Consider the following 14,966-nt stretch of genomic DNA (forward strand, 5'->3'; position numbering starts at 1 on the left):
AAAGTATGTTTGTAGCAACAGAAATGTTCAAAAAAGAATTTGTAGTTGTACTCGTTCAAGATATAAGAGGTACTCCCTTGCATTCAAGTGTATCACTTCTAGGAATAATTTATTAATTATATTTATATTTATTTTAAAATTTATATTATATTTATATTATTATAACATATTTATGAATATGTGTTTATATTTAAAAATGTATAATTTGTAAAATTATACATTATATACACATAATGTATAATTTATAAAGTTACAAATTTATAAATTTATATTTATAGTCATGTTTTATGTAGAAATTATTTTCTGATTTCAGTAATCTTTTAGAAAAATCAGACTTTAGCTCATTTAAAGATTATCCTAAATTTTTAACCTATAAATATGCATTAATTTATCAGACTGATTCCTTTGATTTTATACATCAAAGAGCTCCAACTGCAAGTAAAGTTTTTATTATAGTCTTATGCATGGATTTAAGTCATATTATATAAATACCTGTTGAACATGTCCATAAATACCAATCATGTAATGTTGAAGCTAAACAAAATACTTAAGCTGAATGAAAGTTAGCACTTACTTTAAGAGTAGAGTGACAGATCAGATATTTAAACCAAAGCTACACATGAATTTAGATTTTCAACACAAAACTAATGCTTCACCTATTAACAAGTAGAATCTTTCATCATAAATATATTATTTAAGGGAGAGAAGTAGAAGTGAGAATAAAAAAAAAAAATCCCTCTATATTGCTTTGATGACCTGATATATTTCCGCACAATTCTGTCAGTTTATCTTTATGCTCTGATATTAATATTTTATATCCACATTTGCAATTATTTAGAAGCACGCATGTATTAGTTGCTTAGGTTGCCATAACAAAATACCATAAACTGGGTGGCTTTAAACAGCCAAAATTTATGTTTTCACATTCTGAAAACTAGAAATTGGAGATCGGGTTCCAGCAAAGTTGGATTCTGAGGAGGGCTCTCTTCCTTACTAAGCCACCTTCTGTCTGTGCCCTTACACAGTGGAGAGAGATCTCTTTTTCTTCCTCTTCTCATAAGGCCACAGTCCCCTTGGATTAGGGCCCCACCCTTACAACCTCATTTAACTTTAATTTCCTACTAAGGACCCTGTCTCCAGATACAGTCACACCGTGGTTTAGGGCTTCAACATATAAACTTATTCTGTCTATAGCAATGTGTAATTTTTCCACTGTTAACAATATGTATCGCCTGTGTTACTCTTGTATGCTGGCATTTTAGTGTACAACTCAAAAATTGAAAAACATATTTCAGAAAAATCACATCACTTCAAGTAACTTTCTACACAGTTTCATCACTAAATGATGCAATCTCAAAATCTGTTGCATTTGGAAAGGCTATTTTCAAGTAGATTAAAGTTTTCAGTCCCCCCTGCAAAGATGGACATGATTTAATTAGAGTAAAATAGTGCACTTTGGTTACTTCCTCTGATCCTGCTTAAGGCAAAAGGAGGAGATTTAGTAAATCTACAGCAGAAAGCCTATCCCTGCCTTTGAACTTAAGCATGGTTTATATTTGTGAGGAATTTTTAATGCATTTTAATGTATTTTTTAATGTTTTCCTTTTATGTATTGTATGTGTTCTCTGCAGACTCCCAGGCCTTTAAACATCATTAAACAAAACAACGGTGAGCAGATTATTAGGAGGAGAACAAGAAAGCGCCTTAACCCAGAGGCACTTCAAGCTGAGCAGCTCAGCAAACAGCAGAGGGGCAGCAGTGAGGAGCAAGTCAATGGAAGCCCGTTAGAGAGGAGGTCAGAAGATCATCTAACTGAAAGTCACCAGAGAGAAATTCCGCTCCCCAGCCTAAGTAAATACGAAGCCCAGGGTTCATTGACTAAAAGCCATTCTGCTCAGCAGCCAGTCCTGGTCAGCCAAACTCTGGATATTCACAAAAGGATGCAACCTTTGCACATTCAGATAAAAAGTCCTCAGGAAAGTACTGGAGATCCAGGAAATAGTTCATCCGTATCTGAAGGGAAAGGAAGTTCTGAGAGAGGCAGTCCTATAGAAAAGTACATGAGACCTGCGAAACACCCAAATTATTCACCACCAGGCAGCCCTATTGAAAAGTACCAGTACCCACTTTTTGGACTTCCCTTTGTACATAATGACTTCCAGAGTGAAGCTGATTGGCTGCGGTTCTGGAGTAAATATAAGCTCTCCGTTCCTGGGAATCCGCACTACTTGAGTCACGTGCCTGGCCTACCAAATCCTTGCCAAAACTATGTGCCTTATCCCACCTTCAATCTGCCTCCTCATTTTTCAGCTGTTGGATCAGACAATGACATTCCTCTAGATTTGGCGATCAAGCATTCCAGACCTGGGCCAACTGCAAACGGTGCCTCCAAGGAGAAAACGAAGGCACCACCAAATGTAAAAAATGAAGGTCCCTTGAATGTAGTAAAAACAGAGAAAGTTGATAGAAGTACTCAAGATGAACTTTCAACAAAATGTGTGCACTGTGGCATTGTCTTTCTGGATGAAGTGATGTATGCTTTGCATATGAGTTGCCATGGTGACAGTGGACCTTTCCAGTGCAGCATATGCCAGCATCTTTGCACGGACAAATATGACTTCACAACACATATCCAGAGGGGCCTGCATAGGAACAATGCACAAGTGGAAAAAAATGGAAAACCTAAAGAGTAAAACCTTAGCACTTAGCACAATTAAATAGAAATAGGTTTTCTTGATGGGAATTCAATAGCTTGTAATGTCTTATGAAGACCTATTAAAAAAATACTTCATAGAGCCTGCCTTATCCAACATGAAATTCCCTTCTTTTATTATTCTTTCTTTTGATGAGTAGGTTACCAAGATTAAAAAGTAAGATAAATGGTCAATGAGAAAGAATGGAAGATGGTAAACAATCACTTTTTAAAACCTGTTAAGTCAAAACCATCTTGGCTAATACGTACTGGGGAAATAATCCATAAGAGGTATCACCAGACTAGAATTAATGTATTTATAAAGAAAGAGACCAAAACTGTCTAGAATTTGAAAGGGTTTCCATATTATTATACTAAAGCAGTATTGGACTGGCCATTGGACCATTTGTTCCAAAACCCACAAATTGTTGCCTAAATTTGTAAGTATCATGAAACCTTAGGCAGAGGAGGAGAAATTGAAGGTCCAGGGCAATGAAAGAAAAATGACGTCCTCTCAATTTAGTCTTCTCTCATTGGCCATGTTTCAGATTTTGACCTAGAAATGCGAGCTGTGGTTAGGCTTGGTTAGAGTGCAGCAAGAAACATGACAGATGGTGGCACGCTGTTTTTAGCCAGCCCTGCCTGTACATACACATGCACACCCTCTCTGATATTTTTGTCCTTTAGATGTTCAAATACTCAGTAGTCCTTTTGTTTGCGGTTTAGATTTCATTTTGTCCACACATGTACCCATTTTAAAAAACAATGTCCTCGATGCTTCCGTAGTAATTTCATTTTAGCCAGGTATTTCTTTCTTGTGTGTGATGAGCCAGTATGGATTTGCTTTTCTAAGCCTCCTGTTGGTTACTAATCTCACTTGGCACATTATAACTAAAGGAATCCCCTCAATTCAAAAGCGTAGATGGATACAAATGTCAGACCATGGGTTTAATCTGTTTAGAACACATGGCATTTCTCCATAAGGTAACCTGCTGTATTTATTTATTTTCTTTTGGTTAAATATAATTTCCAAACTTTGTGGTCAGGCAGCGTCTAAGGTTACGTTACCACAGACTGACAGTTGGTATATGTACTAGTCAATCCCTTCATTAAATGTATACAGATTTAGTTAAGTAGCATTAAATAGGATTCTTAGGAGTATGTCCTCATAGAACTTTTAATACTTAAGGCTTTGTAAAAACTATCCATGAAGGGAAAGCTCCTCAGCATAACTGCTCAGGGAAATAGGGCTAAATAACTGAACATTAAATAATTGGTTAAAGGTGCTGTTAGTCGAGCCTCAATGCTTGCTACAAGGATGTATGTACAAGGACTGACTTTAATAATTTGCATTATATTGTCCCAGCCAGTAGTTTATTTTTTGCCACGGAGATGTAGAAGATATTACAAGCTACTGGATGCACTGTCAGATTAACTTATTTCATTAAAGAAGTTGGGAGAACAAATAGGAAAAAAAAACCTTATTTTTCTAGTAAATATTAATGTATTACATTTCAAATAATGGTGCCTGACATATTGAATAATTATTTTCTACAGTGTACGTATGCAACAAAGATATTCCATCATGCATTAGAGTCAGTTCTGGCTCTGCCTAGCTGTTTACATTTGCAAATGTAGCAAACAAGGTAATGAAGCAACTATTTCTATTGCAGTAGATATCCTTTTGTGTGTGTGTGTGTGTGCATTAAAGTTGTAAACGGTAACATGAAACAAATGAAAGTTCTTGCTATAATGGTATGGAAAACAAGAAGGAAATGAAAATATTTTTATGCCTACTTAGGAAAAAAAGGGTAGCACTATTCATTCCAAGTACTTTTTTTTTTTATTTTTAAGCTCTTAACTCACATTGTTATGCTTAAGATGATAAACATATATCCTCTTTTTATTGCTTTGTCTATGTTTCATATGAAACATTTCAGAAATTATTTTGATAAGTGTTGCTGGAATCTGCAACGCTGATGTTTTTATTGCATTCTGTAGTCGCATTTGCACTCCATTTTTACATTAATTCGCAGTTGCTTTGTATCGTTTTGTTTTGTTTGGGTTTTGTTTCTTTTTCACAGTGCCGGGTCTTCGTTTCTTAAAGTTGGATGGCAGGTAGAGTTCAACCAGTTCGTGACTGTTGTAGCGAATGAAGTTAAAAAAAATGTCTTTCTGATGTTGTGTTGTCATTTTCATTCTTGCATTTTTTGTTTGCATATTAAAAAAAGAGAAAAGAGAAAGCAAGAGACATAAATCAGGACTAAGTCCTCTGCTTCAGTTTCATTGTTAATGGGCCTTATTCTGATCTCACCTGTCGCGTAGCTCTAATATTCACATAAACTGAAATAAAGAAGTGGAATGAGGAGCTTTGACATTCAAATTATGTGATGTAATTTATCTTCCATAGGAATTTTGATGGATACATCTCAAAATATATAGCCAGACTTGAGAGGTGACAATTAAAGATCTAAAAAAGAGAGGAGATTCCCCAAACAACAATATTTAATTTTCTTAGTAAAAAGAATAACAAAATGCATCATGGCAATCCTTCAGCAACATTATCTATGTGGACTGCTTAAATCAGCAAAACAGCAGAAGTTTGGTTAACTTGGGCAATATGGCAAGTATTACTTTTTGGGCAAAACTACTCATTAAGCAATTTCTCTAGTGTGTCGGACACAAATAGGTTCTTCATTTTTGGCATGTATGCCTTTTTATTTTCATTCAATTTTTTTTTTTCTCAGACAGACATAGTAGTAATGACTAGCATTGGAAAATACATATCACTATTCTTGGAATATTTATGGTCAGTCTACTTTTTAGTAGAATATTTTTGGATAGCATTGACACGATAGATCTTATTCCATACTTCTTTATTATTGATAATTTTATTTTCATTTTTGCTTTCATTATTATACATATTTTGGTGGAGAAGAAGTTGGGCTTTTTTAAAAGAGACAAAAATTTATTATAACACTAAACACTCCTTATTTTTTTGACTCATTAAAGCCTTTATTCCATCTCAAGATATATTATAAAATTTATTTTTTTAATTTAAGATTTCTGAATTATTTTATCTTAAATTGTGATTTTAAACAAACTATTATGGTACGGAACCTTTTTTTAATGAGGAATTTCATGATGATTTAGGAATTTTCTCTCTTGGAAAAGGCTTCCCTTGTGATGAAAACGATGTGCCAGCTAAAATTGTATGCCATTTGAAAACTGAAAATTTGTGTATGTTCTAAATTGAGCTTTGGATCAAATTTTAGACCAGGACCAGCTCATGCGTTCTCACTCTTCCTATTCTCACTCTTTCTCTCATCACTCACCTCTGTATTCATTCTGTTGTTTGGGACAGAAAAGTCATAAAGAGCCAACCCACCTCAGAATGCTGTGGATTGAGAGAGACACTACATAACTCCAAGTATATGAGAAAAGGTCAGAGGTCTCCGTGATAACTCTGTAGTTCAAAAGGAAAAGAGTATGCCCAATTCTCTCTACATGACATACTGAGATTTTTTTTTAATCAACTTTTAAGATAGTGATGTTCTGTTCTAAACTGCTCTGTTTTAGTAAAGGTAGATTTTTAGAAAACAAGCATGGGGATTCTTTTCTAAGGTAATATTAATGAGAAGGGAAAAAAGTCTCTTTAACAGCTCTTTGTTGAAGCCTGTGGTAGCACATTATGTTTATAATTGCACATGTGCACATAATCTATTACGATCCAATGCAAATACAGCTCCAAAAATATTAAATGTATATATATTTTTAAATGCCTGAGGATTACATTATTCTTAATAAACTGAAGAGTCTCAGTATGGCTATTAAAATAATTATTAGCCTCCTGCTGTGTGGCTGCAAAACATCACAAAGTGACCAGTCTTGAGACCTGTGAACTGCTGCCTGTTTAGTAAATAAAATTAATGCATTTCTAGAGGGGGAATATCTGCCATCCAGTGGTGGAAATGTGGAGTAAAGAAACTGGTGGTCTGCTTCTGTGCTGTATGCCAGCCTTTTGCCTTAAGTTGAGAGGAGCGCAACTTTAGCTACTGTCTTTGGGTTGAGAGCCATGGCAAAAAAAAAGAAAAAAAAAAAAAAATCAAGGCATCTTTGGTGAGCCAGTAAGGTGAAAGCTTGCTGACTGTTCAAGGCACAAGAGAAAATTGAGGAATTGAAATGCAACCTGAGTATCAAACTAAATATTCTAACCAAAGGTAGGTACTGTTAGGTGGAATTCTATCAGCAGGCAACTGCAAATGAGAAGAAGATAGAAGGACGCCCATCGGGACTTTGGAAGGCAGTGTTATTTTCCCAAAGAAAGACTTGGCCAAGAACAGAGGGATGGCTTCTTTGCAGAGCACTCCTTTTGGTTTTTCAATACTGTTTCATAGACAGTGGACTCACATGTTGTGGTGCAGTTGCTTCGAAAGCATCCTAGTTAATTGCAGTAATTAGAACTTCTGCAATATGCTAGGGCAGAAGTATGTCAAGTCAGGGATGAAGAAAATGTGAAATTCAAGAGTAATCCACATGTGAGAAACTAGATAATGTACGATCATGTGTTCTCTTGAAAGGAAAGGGAGAGCTGTAAGCTTCACTCTGTCCTACACCAGAGAAAAGCAGGAATAACTTTACCATGGAAATAATGTTTAGCTTTTATCAGAGAAAATGGTCCTTCTAGACCATAGAGTCCCAAAACTCAATTCTGGTTTTCCCCTGGTGGTGGTGGTTTTTTATTTCAACATATGAACTGCAGCATATCACTTTTTCTTTTTGTGCCTCAGGTTCCTCAGCTGTAAAATTGAAAAATATATTAATAATATTATTAATAGTAATAATGGTAATGTAGTACTTGTTTGTAAAGCACTTTGAGATCCTTGGTTGAAAGGCACCATAGAAGTGCCAAGTATTATTATGTGGCCAAGGGGGTTATTTAAACTGTCAGTTCCCGAAGGCCAGGAAAGGTTGGGGTCATTTTTCTTAAAGATGAGCTGTAAATATCAACTAGGCAGCCAATAGTGTTGACTATGAAGACGCAAAACTGTTACTAGGCTGATAAAACCATAGTTTCTTAATGGCTACCAATAAGGCAAATATCACAAATAAATGCCAAATTCCTTAGGGTGGACTATTTGACAACCACGTGGAAAATTTCGGGGGAGGCATGTGGGGGGAACATCTCAAAATGCCAATGTAAAATTAACTTACAGCAATATTCACCAGCAGAAAATGTCTTTCATATGGAATGATTTCATGTTGCTAAGAAAAAGAATTCAATTTGTAGTCCTGATTTGAATATTAGAATGTTGGCTATAATAGTTCTGTTCTTACAACACATGAAATTTTTTCGTTTTATTTTGTTTTGTTTTCATAGTGCATGTTCATTTCTACTCACAAACATGTTCTTGGTGTATTTCTTATGCAAACAATCTTCAGGCAGCAAAGATGTCTGTTACATCTAAACTTGAATAATAAAGTTTTACCACCAGTTACACATAACGGCGTTGGTATGGTTTATATGGATTCACTTTCATCCATCCAGCAATAGGAAATACAGATCATTGTAACATATATATATATATATACAGGCTCTGCTGAATTGAAATGGTGAAATCAAATCACCATTCTAAAGAACTATTACTTATATTGATAAAGCCTGGATTCTCTCAACTTGTTTCATTTTGCTTTGCTTTTTTTCTTTAACCAATCAATCTCTTATTGATAGATTTTGTGTAAAAAGATATATACTAGTTTCTTCAGAAAGATTAACAATAAAAATTGTGTTTATTTCAAAAACATTCACTGAGTATCAAATATTGAGTGTTGAGTATTGGGTAATGATTATGTTACGAGATGTAAAAACTCCTGCTTATGAAGTTTTAACTTTGAATACAGTATACTCGTGGATATGATGCAAAGATTCTAATCAATCATCTCAAAAAGTTTAAATTAATATATCAAATATCTTGTTTGTTTGGTTAAAATCAAATTAATCAGAGCAAGTTCCCTGAAAGATGACTTTGAAAGAGAAATGAGGCAGAAGAGATCCAGATAGGAAAGGATGTTGGGAAGACTCACCTGTGTGTTTTTAACCAGAAGGAAAAATAGAAAAAGAACATAAAGTATATAGATTGCTTCAGAAGATTTGCTTGGAGAGTTCAAAATAATTAGTATCTCCCCTCATTATATAATCATTTCTCATTTTTGGGAGCCCAAATTAAGGAACAAAATCTTTCTAATTATTATGTTTTTTCTTTTTTCCCTTTTTCTTTCCATGTTTTGAAAACAGCAGAGCGTCTTTGATGGGCTTTCATAATGGTAATGCCCTTGTTTTGCAGCTGGAGGCAATGTTCTCTAGATAAGAGTGTAAAAATAACATTTAATGTGATATACTTCCTTATGTAGAACTTGATTCTTGTGTCAAGGACCACCCTTCAGATAAAGAATGCACATGATCTCACCCAGGACTGTCAGAACCCCATTAGAGGAGGCATATATAGCCATCAGCTATTTACCGGTATTTGAGGGAAGAGAAGTGAGTGAGTCAGCATTGTCACCGTGCTCTCACCTCTGGGTCTCCCATCTCTGTGTGGACAGAGCAAGGATCCAGAAAAGGAACATACAAGGACACAAAGGAGTAGGCAAGTGGCCTACATGGAGGCAGCCAGCTGGGTAGAGACTTTGAGAACTGGAGAGCTCATTCCACATGTATAAAGGTAGTCTTTCTTCAGCTCTAAGCATATTGCCAAGGGAGAGTGCTTAACTTGCATTTGCCAGATTTTCAGTTTTTAATAAAAACTAGACAAAGGGAATTTTATATGAAATCTCCTATGTTTTAAATGTTACTTACTTTTTTTTTTTAAATACTGCAAGCCAAACAAAACACTTGTTCAAAATAAATTCCACCAGTAGATTGCTATGGTATGACTCCTGGAGCTTGAACAATAGTGAACTCTGATAACTGGCAAGGTGGAAATTAGGCAAAGGGCTGAGATTAGTTGCTTTTCCTCTGGGTTTTGTCTTGGGTTGCAGTCTATCTCCAGCTCTACCAGGAAGCCCAACAGAATCACAGCTGTAGCACTTGTCTGATTTCCTTCGGAGCAAGATTTGCTCAAGACTAAGAACATTGGCACAGAAAAGAAATAAACCCTGTTTTTTCAGCATATTCATACTGCAAATTACTTTGTACTTCTGTTTTTCATCTTTGTAACCCCAAGTACAGTTGTGCTGTTTTTAAAACATACTGATATGAACAAATTTACCCTTTCATGAACAAAGAAATGTCAAAAACTATTAAAAGTAGCTGGAGTTAATATTTGGTAATGTCCAAGATGCCCTTACAGTCCTCTACAAGTCATATTTTAGAGTGAAAACACCAGGGGTAGAAAACTAAATAGAACAATAGATAGAAGGAAGGAGTTTTTCATGTCAGAGTTGATCATATTAATGAATTAAAAAACAATTTGTATACAAAATAAGAAATTTTATAATGAAATCTTATTTCTAGTTTTATAATACTGTTATCTAATATATTCAGGATGTCAGTAGTCCTAAGACCATCTTTCATAAATGTAGTATTTATATAAAATACTTACATGAAGCAACAGCTGGTTCTTCTCCCAACTTACTGCTTAATAAAAACAAGCAGTAAACATTAACAAATATAATAGAAATTGCTTAAGTTATTTCCATAAATAGAAAGTTAATTTCCAAGTTAAAACTACACAAGCACTAAACTGTAAGCAGTTTCCCAGGGATATTTATGAACTGAAACCCATGAATACATCACAGACTTTTTCTCAGAACATGTACCACCTCTGATGTGAAAGCAAAGCCTGCCATCACCATGATTACACACTAGTTTTTAAAGTTAATATAATATAGAACTGACTATTTTCTTCAGAGCTTAAATTTCCTTAGATATTTTCTTTCTATATAGCAGGTACTACTCAATGTAATTGATGTATCCTTAAAAGGATATATATATATATATATGGCAGTGATTTTGCAAAGCATGAATTGTTATCGTGATGGTATATTTTCTATATATTTTTACAATTACCTTGATTATTTTTCCCTCTAGTGAAATCAGCATTGCTGTTATTTTGTTATTCATTGGTAATACTATATAGTATAAACCCAGGCTTCATTAAACAATATCCATTTGGTTAGCAGATTTTAATTGAGTATTTACTATGTTTTGGGCTCTAGTCCAGACATTTGGGATAGATCAATGAAAGAAAACAGACCTAAACCCCTGGCTATATGGAAAAAAGTCAGACAATAAACATATGTACAAAATAAGCAAATATATTAATAACATTACATGTTAGAGAGTGATAAGTGTCCTGGTGAAAAAACAAAGTAGCATGAAGGCAAGGTGGGGTGGATGGAACCATATTCAATAGGCTAAACAAGTTTCATTTGAGCCAAGACTTAAAAGAGGGAACAGGCCGGGCGCGGTGGCTCAAGCCTGTAATCCTAGCACTTTGGGAGGCCGAGACGGGTGGATCACGAGGTCAGGAGATCGAGACCATCCTGGCTAACACGGTGAAACCCCGTCTCTGCTAAAAATACAAAAAAAAATTAGCCGGGCGTGGTGATGCATGCCTGTAATCCCAGCTACTCGGAGGCTGAGGCAGGAGAATAGCGTGAACCCAGGAGGCGGAGCTTGCAGTGAGCCAAGATGGTGCCACTGCACTCCAGCCTGGGCGACAAAGCGAGATTCCGTCTCAAAAAAAAAAAAAAAAAAAAAAAAAAAAAAGGGGGGGAACAAAGAGAACAGGCCCTAAGGTGAAAGAGTGTACCTAGTAAATTGGAAGAATACCAAGAAGACCAATACAGCATGGCCAGGTAAAGGAAAGAAAAAGTATTTTTAAATGCACACAGAGATAAGGTGGGAAGAAGTCAGACCATTTAGAACACTGTAGGCCACTTTAAAGACTATAGCTTTTATTCTGTCCGAAGTAGGGAAGTAATTTAGTGTTTGAGCACAGGAGTGTTACGTGATTTATGTTTTAATGGGACCATTCCCTACTATGCTTAAAGTAAATCATGAGATGTGAGGAGACAAGGATAGAAGCCAGGAGACCAGGGAGGAGGCTAATTCAGTAATCTCTGTAAGAGATGAGAAGTACAGAAAGTAATTTAAATTTCAGATAACATTTTGAAGGTAGAACAAACTAGATTGCCTGGATACGGGGTGTGAAAGAAACAGAAGGGTCAAGAATTATTCCAAGATTTCTAGCCTGAGCAACAGGAAGAATATCTGCCGTAAACAATGGGGAAGAGTATTGGTAGATCAGATTTGGTGTAGGAAAGAAAAGGAGTTACATTTTGGGCATGCTACATTTAAGATCCAAATAGAAAGGTCAAGTAGACTGTTGGAGCTGAAGAGGGAGTTGGGAGTTAATCGTTAGCTTATAGATGGCATTTAGAACTCTGAGATTGGCTGAGATCATCTAGCAAAGTGAATAGAAGGAAAAATGGGTCCAAATTTGTAAATCCGGGAAACCAGGAGACTCAACAAAACCAAAGGGGAGTCTCTGAGATAGCAAAAGGAGTAAAGTATATTAGAAGCCAAGTAAACAGAACTATATCAAGAAGGAGGGAGTAATTGACCTTATAAAATCTGCTATTGATAAGTACGATGCTGTCTTAGTCTGTTTTGTGTTTCCATAAAAGAATATCTGAGACTGGGTAATTTATAAAGCAAAGAGGTTTATTTAGCTCACAGTTATACAAGATGTACAAGAAGCATGGTGCTGGCATCTGCTCAGCTTCTGGTGAGGAACTCAGCCTGCTTCCATTCATGGCAGAAGACAAAGGGAAGCCCAATGTGTGCAGAGATCACATGCCAAGAGAGAAAGCAAGAGAGAGAGGGGGCAGGTGCCAGGCTCATTCTAACAACGTCTTCTTGCAGGAATTAATGAAGTAAGATCTCACCCTCAAAGGAGAGCATTAATCTGTTCATGAGGGACCCACCCCCATAATTCAAGCATTTCCCATCAGGCCCACCACCAATGTTTGGGGATCAAATTTCAACATGAGGTTTGAAGGGGACAAATATCCAAACCATAGCAAATACATGTAGTGGATTGGCCATTGGCTTTAGCAACATGAAGGTCATTGATATGAAAAGAGAGCTATATAATTTGTGTGGCCCATAGCAAAATGAAAATTTGAAGTCCCTTTGTTCAAGGATTAAGAATATCAAGATGGTGAGAGGACATTCAACAAAACTCAGGGCCATTGTAAAGAATGCCCCTGTGCAACTACAGAGGGTAAGGTAAACTAAGGAGAGAGTATTGCATGCCCACGAAGCTGGCCCTGGTCAATAGTGATATTGATGAGACTAGTTTTGGTGGAGAAATGGGTGTGAGAGCCTGATAGAATAAATTTAAGAGAGAACAGGACGAAAGAACTGGAGAACTAAGTATGAAAATATTTGGGAGGCCGGGCACAGTGACTCATGCCTATAATCCCAGCACTATGGGAGGCCGAGGCGGGTGGATCACAAGGTCAGGAAATCGAGACCATCCTGTCTAACATGGTGAAACCCCGTCTCTACCAAAAATGCAAAAAAACTAGCCCTGCGTGGTGGTGGGTGCCTGTAGTCCCAGCTACTCGGGAGGCTGAGTCAGGAGAATGGCGTGAACCCGGGAGGCAGAGCTTGCAGTGAGCGGAGATCGCACCACTGCACTCCAGCCTGGGCGACAGAGCGAGACTCCATCTCAAAAAAAAAAAAAAAAGAACAATATAATTCCCACAAGGAAAGTGAGCTCATGGAAAAGTTGTAATTAACCCACTTATGAGGAAACAAGCAACATGGCAAAGCTGGTTCAAAAAAAAAAAAAAAAAGGAATGATTCAAAAAAGAAAGAATACAGAAATTAGATTGCTAAATTAGGCGCAACATAGTTTATATCCTACTGGGAAATAATGATCCTAATCTTTTGAATTATTTTTATTGCTATATAGAAACTTTTTACCTCTACTATGGACATAAGATCATTTGTGTCTGAAAAGTTTTCTACAAGATAACTTTATAGAGATATAAAATATAACAGGTATATTCTAAGATAAAAAATGTTTTAGATGATGTTTAATATGACACTGAAAGGTCAAGAAGTCATTGTATTTGCCTTATTTCCCAATTTGGTGATTTTTTTCTTAATAAAATATAGAAGAATCTGAAAAAGTATTAAACTTTTTACAACTTTCCATAGCTTTCACTTCTAAAAATGAAAGTTACTTCTTCCTGTAAACTGCTAGGTGTCGTGAATGACAATTATATAAAACAACATGAATGTACTATTTTGAAGAAAATAATGAATGAATTTTATTTGTCAGACATAACTGAAATAAAACTACAATAAAATTACCAGATTATTCAAAAATTATCACTACTTCTTGCATATGCTCAGCTATAAGAAATGCCAGAATGAGGAAAAAAATGAAGATTTAAAAACTAGGATATTCAAAGTACATTTATAGGGAAACATAAACGTCTTTTTTCCATTTTGAAGAAGCTTTTCTGCTCTCATTCAAGATTTATGAATCACTATAGCTTCCTTTTCTTTCAAAACATCATGAAATGTACCAAAAATTCAACTTTGGGCAAAGGATATTTACTATATTTATTTTTAGGAAATTACAACAAAATAACTCCCGTACCCATTATCTATCTCTACAATTCATTATTTTTAAAATAAGATACTGATGATACAGATACTACTTGCAGATGAATTTCTTCTCCAACAACTTGCCTTTGGTCTATTTCAGAAAACATTTTTATATCCACCAGAAGAGGGCAGGGAAGGGAAGAGGAGGTAAACATATATTAGAATGATTTTATTGCTTAAAATCAATAAGGACAGAGTTCATTTCATCTTTGTTCTTAATTTATAACACTATCCAGTAATAGTGGATATTCAGTAAACATTTTTTTAAATTCAATGAAATCATTTGTTAATACTCTGAAAATGTTTACTATGAAAAGAGGTTTTAACGAAAGAATAACTTTTGGAAATTATTTTGATAATGAAACTCTAGGAGTAGCTTTCTGTTTTTAAAACTTAATATTTACTGAAACTATTTTAAACATATTAGCCATTGAATAAATACTTACTGATTAAATCATGAAAGGTCAAGGATTGGCTGTATTTAATGGAGGGCTGGAAATATAGGTGAACAATCTATACCACTAAAATAGAAACTGCCAAATCCAAGTCTATTTTTTATTTATTTATTTAGGGACTGTTAAAGTC

At 35.4% G+C, this 14,966-nt stretch overlaps 1 protein-coding gene across 11 annotated transcripts in view; it reads left to right on the forward strand.

The window, feature by feature from the left end:
• LOC105475954 (transcriptional repressor GATA binding 1) overlaps positions 1-10,124 on the forward strand; it is a 264,087-nt gene extending 253,963 nt beyond the window's left edge. For all 11 annotated transcript variants that reach the window (XM_071067892.1, XM_011731474.3, XM_071067890.1 and 8 more), the window contains one exon: positions 1,632-10,124. In XM_071067892.1, the coding sequence (XP_070923993.1) occupies positions 1,632-2,693 (1,062 nt within the window). In that variant the 3' untranslated portion in view covers positions 2,694-10,124. The remainder of the gene's footprint in view (positions 1-1,631) is intronic.
• Positions 10,125-14,966: the final 4,842 nt, after the last annotated feature.

Source organism: Macaca nemestrina, chromosome 8 (assembly GCF_043159975.1).
Source record: "Macaca nemestrina isolate mMacNem1 chromosome 8, mMacNem.hap1, whole genome shotgun sequence".
Lineage (NCBI taxonomy): Eukaryota > Metazoa > Chordata > Mammalia > Primates > Cercopithecidae > Macaca > Macaca nemestrina.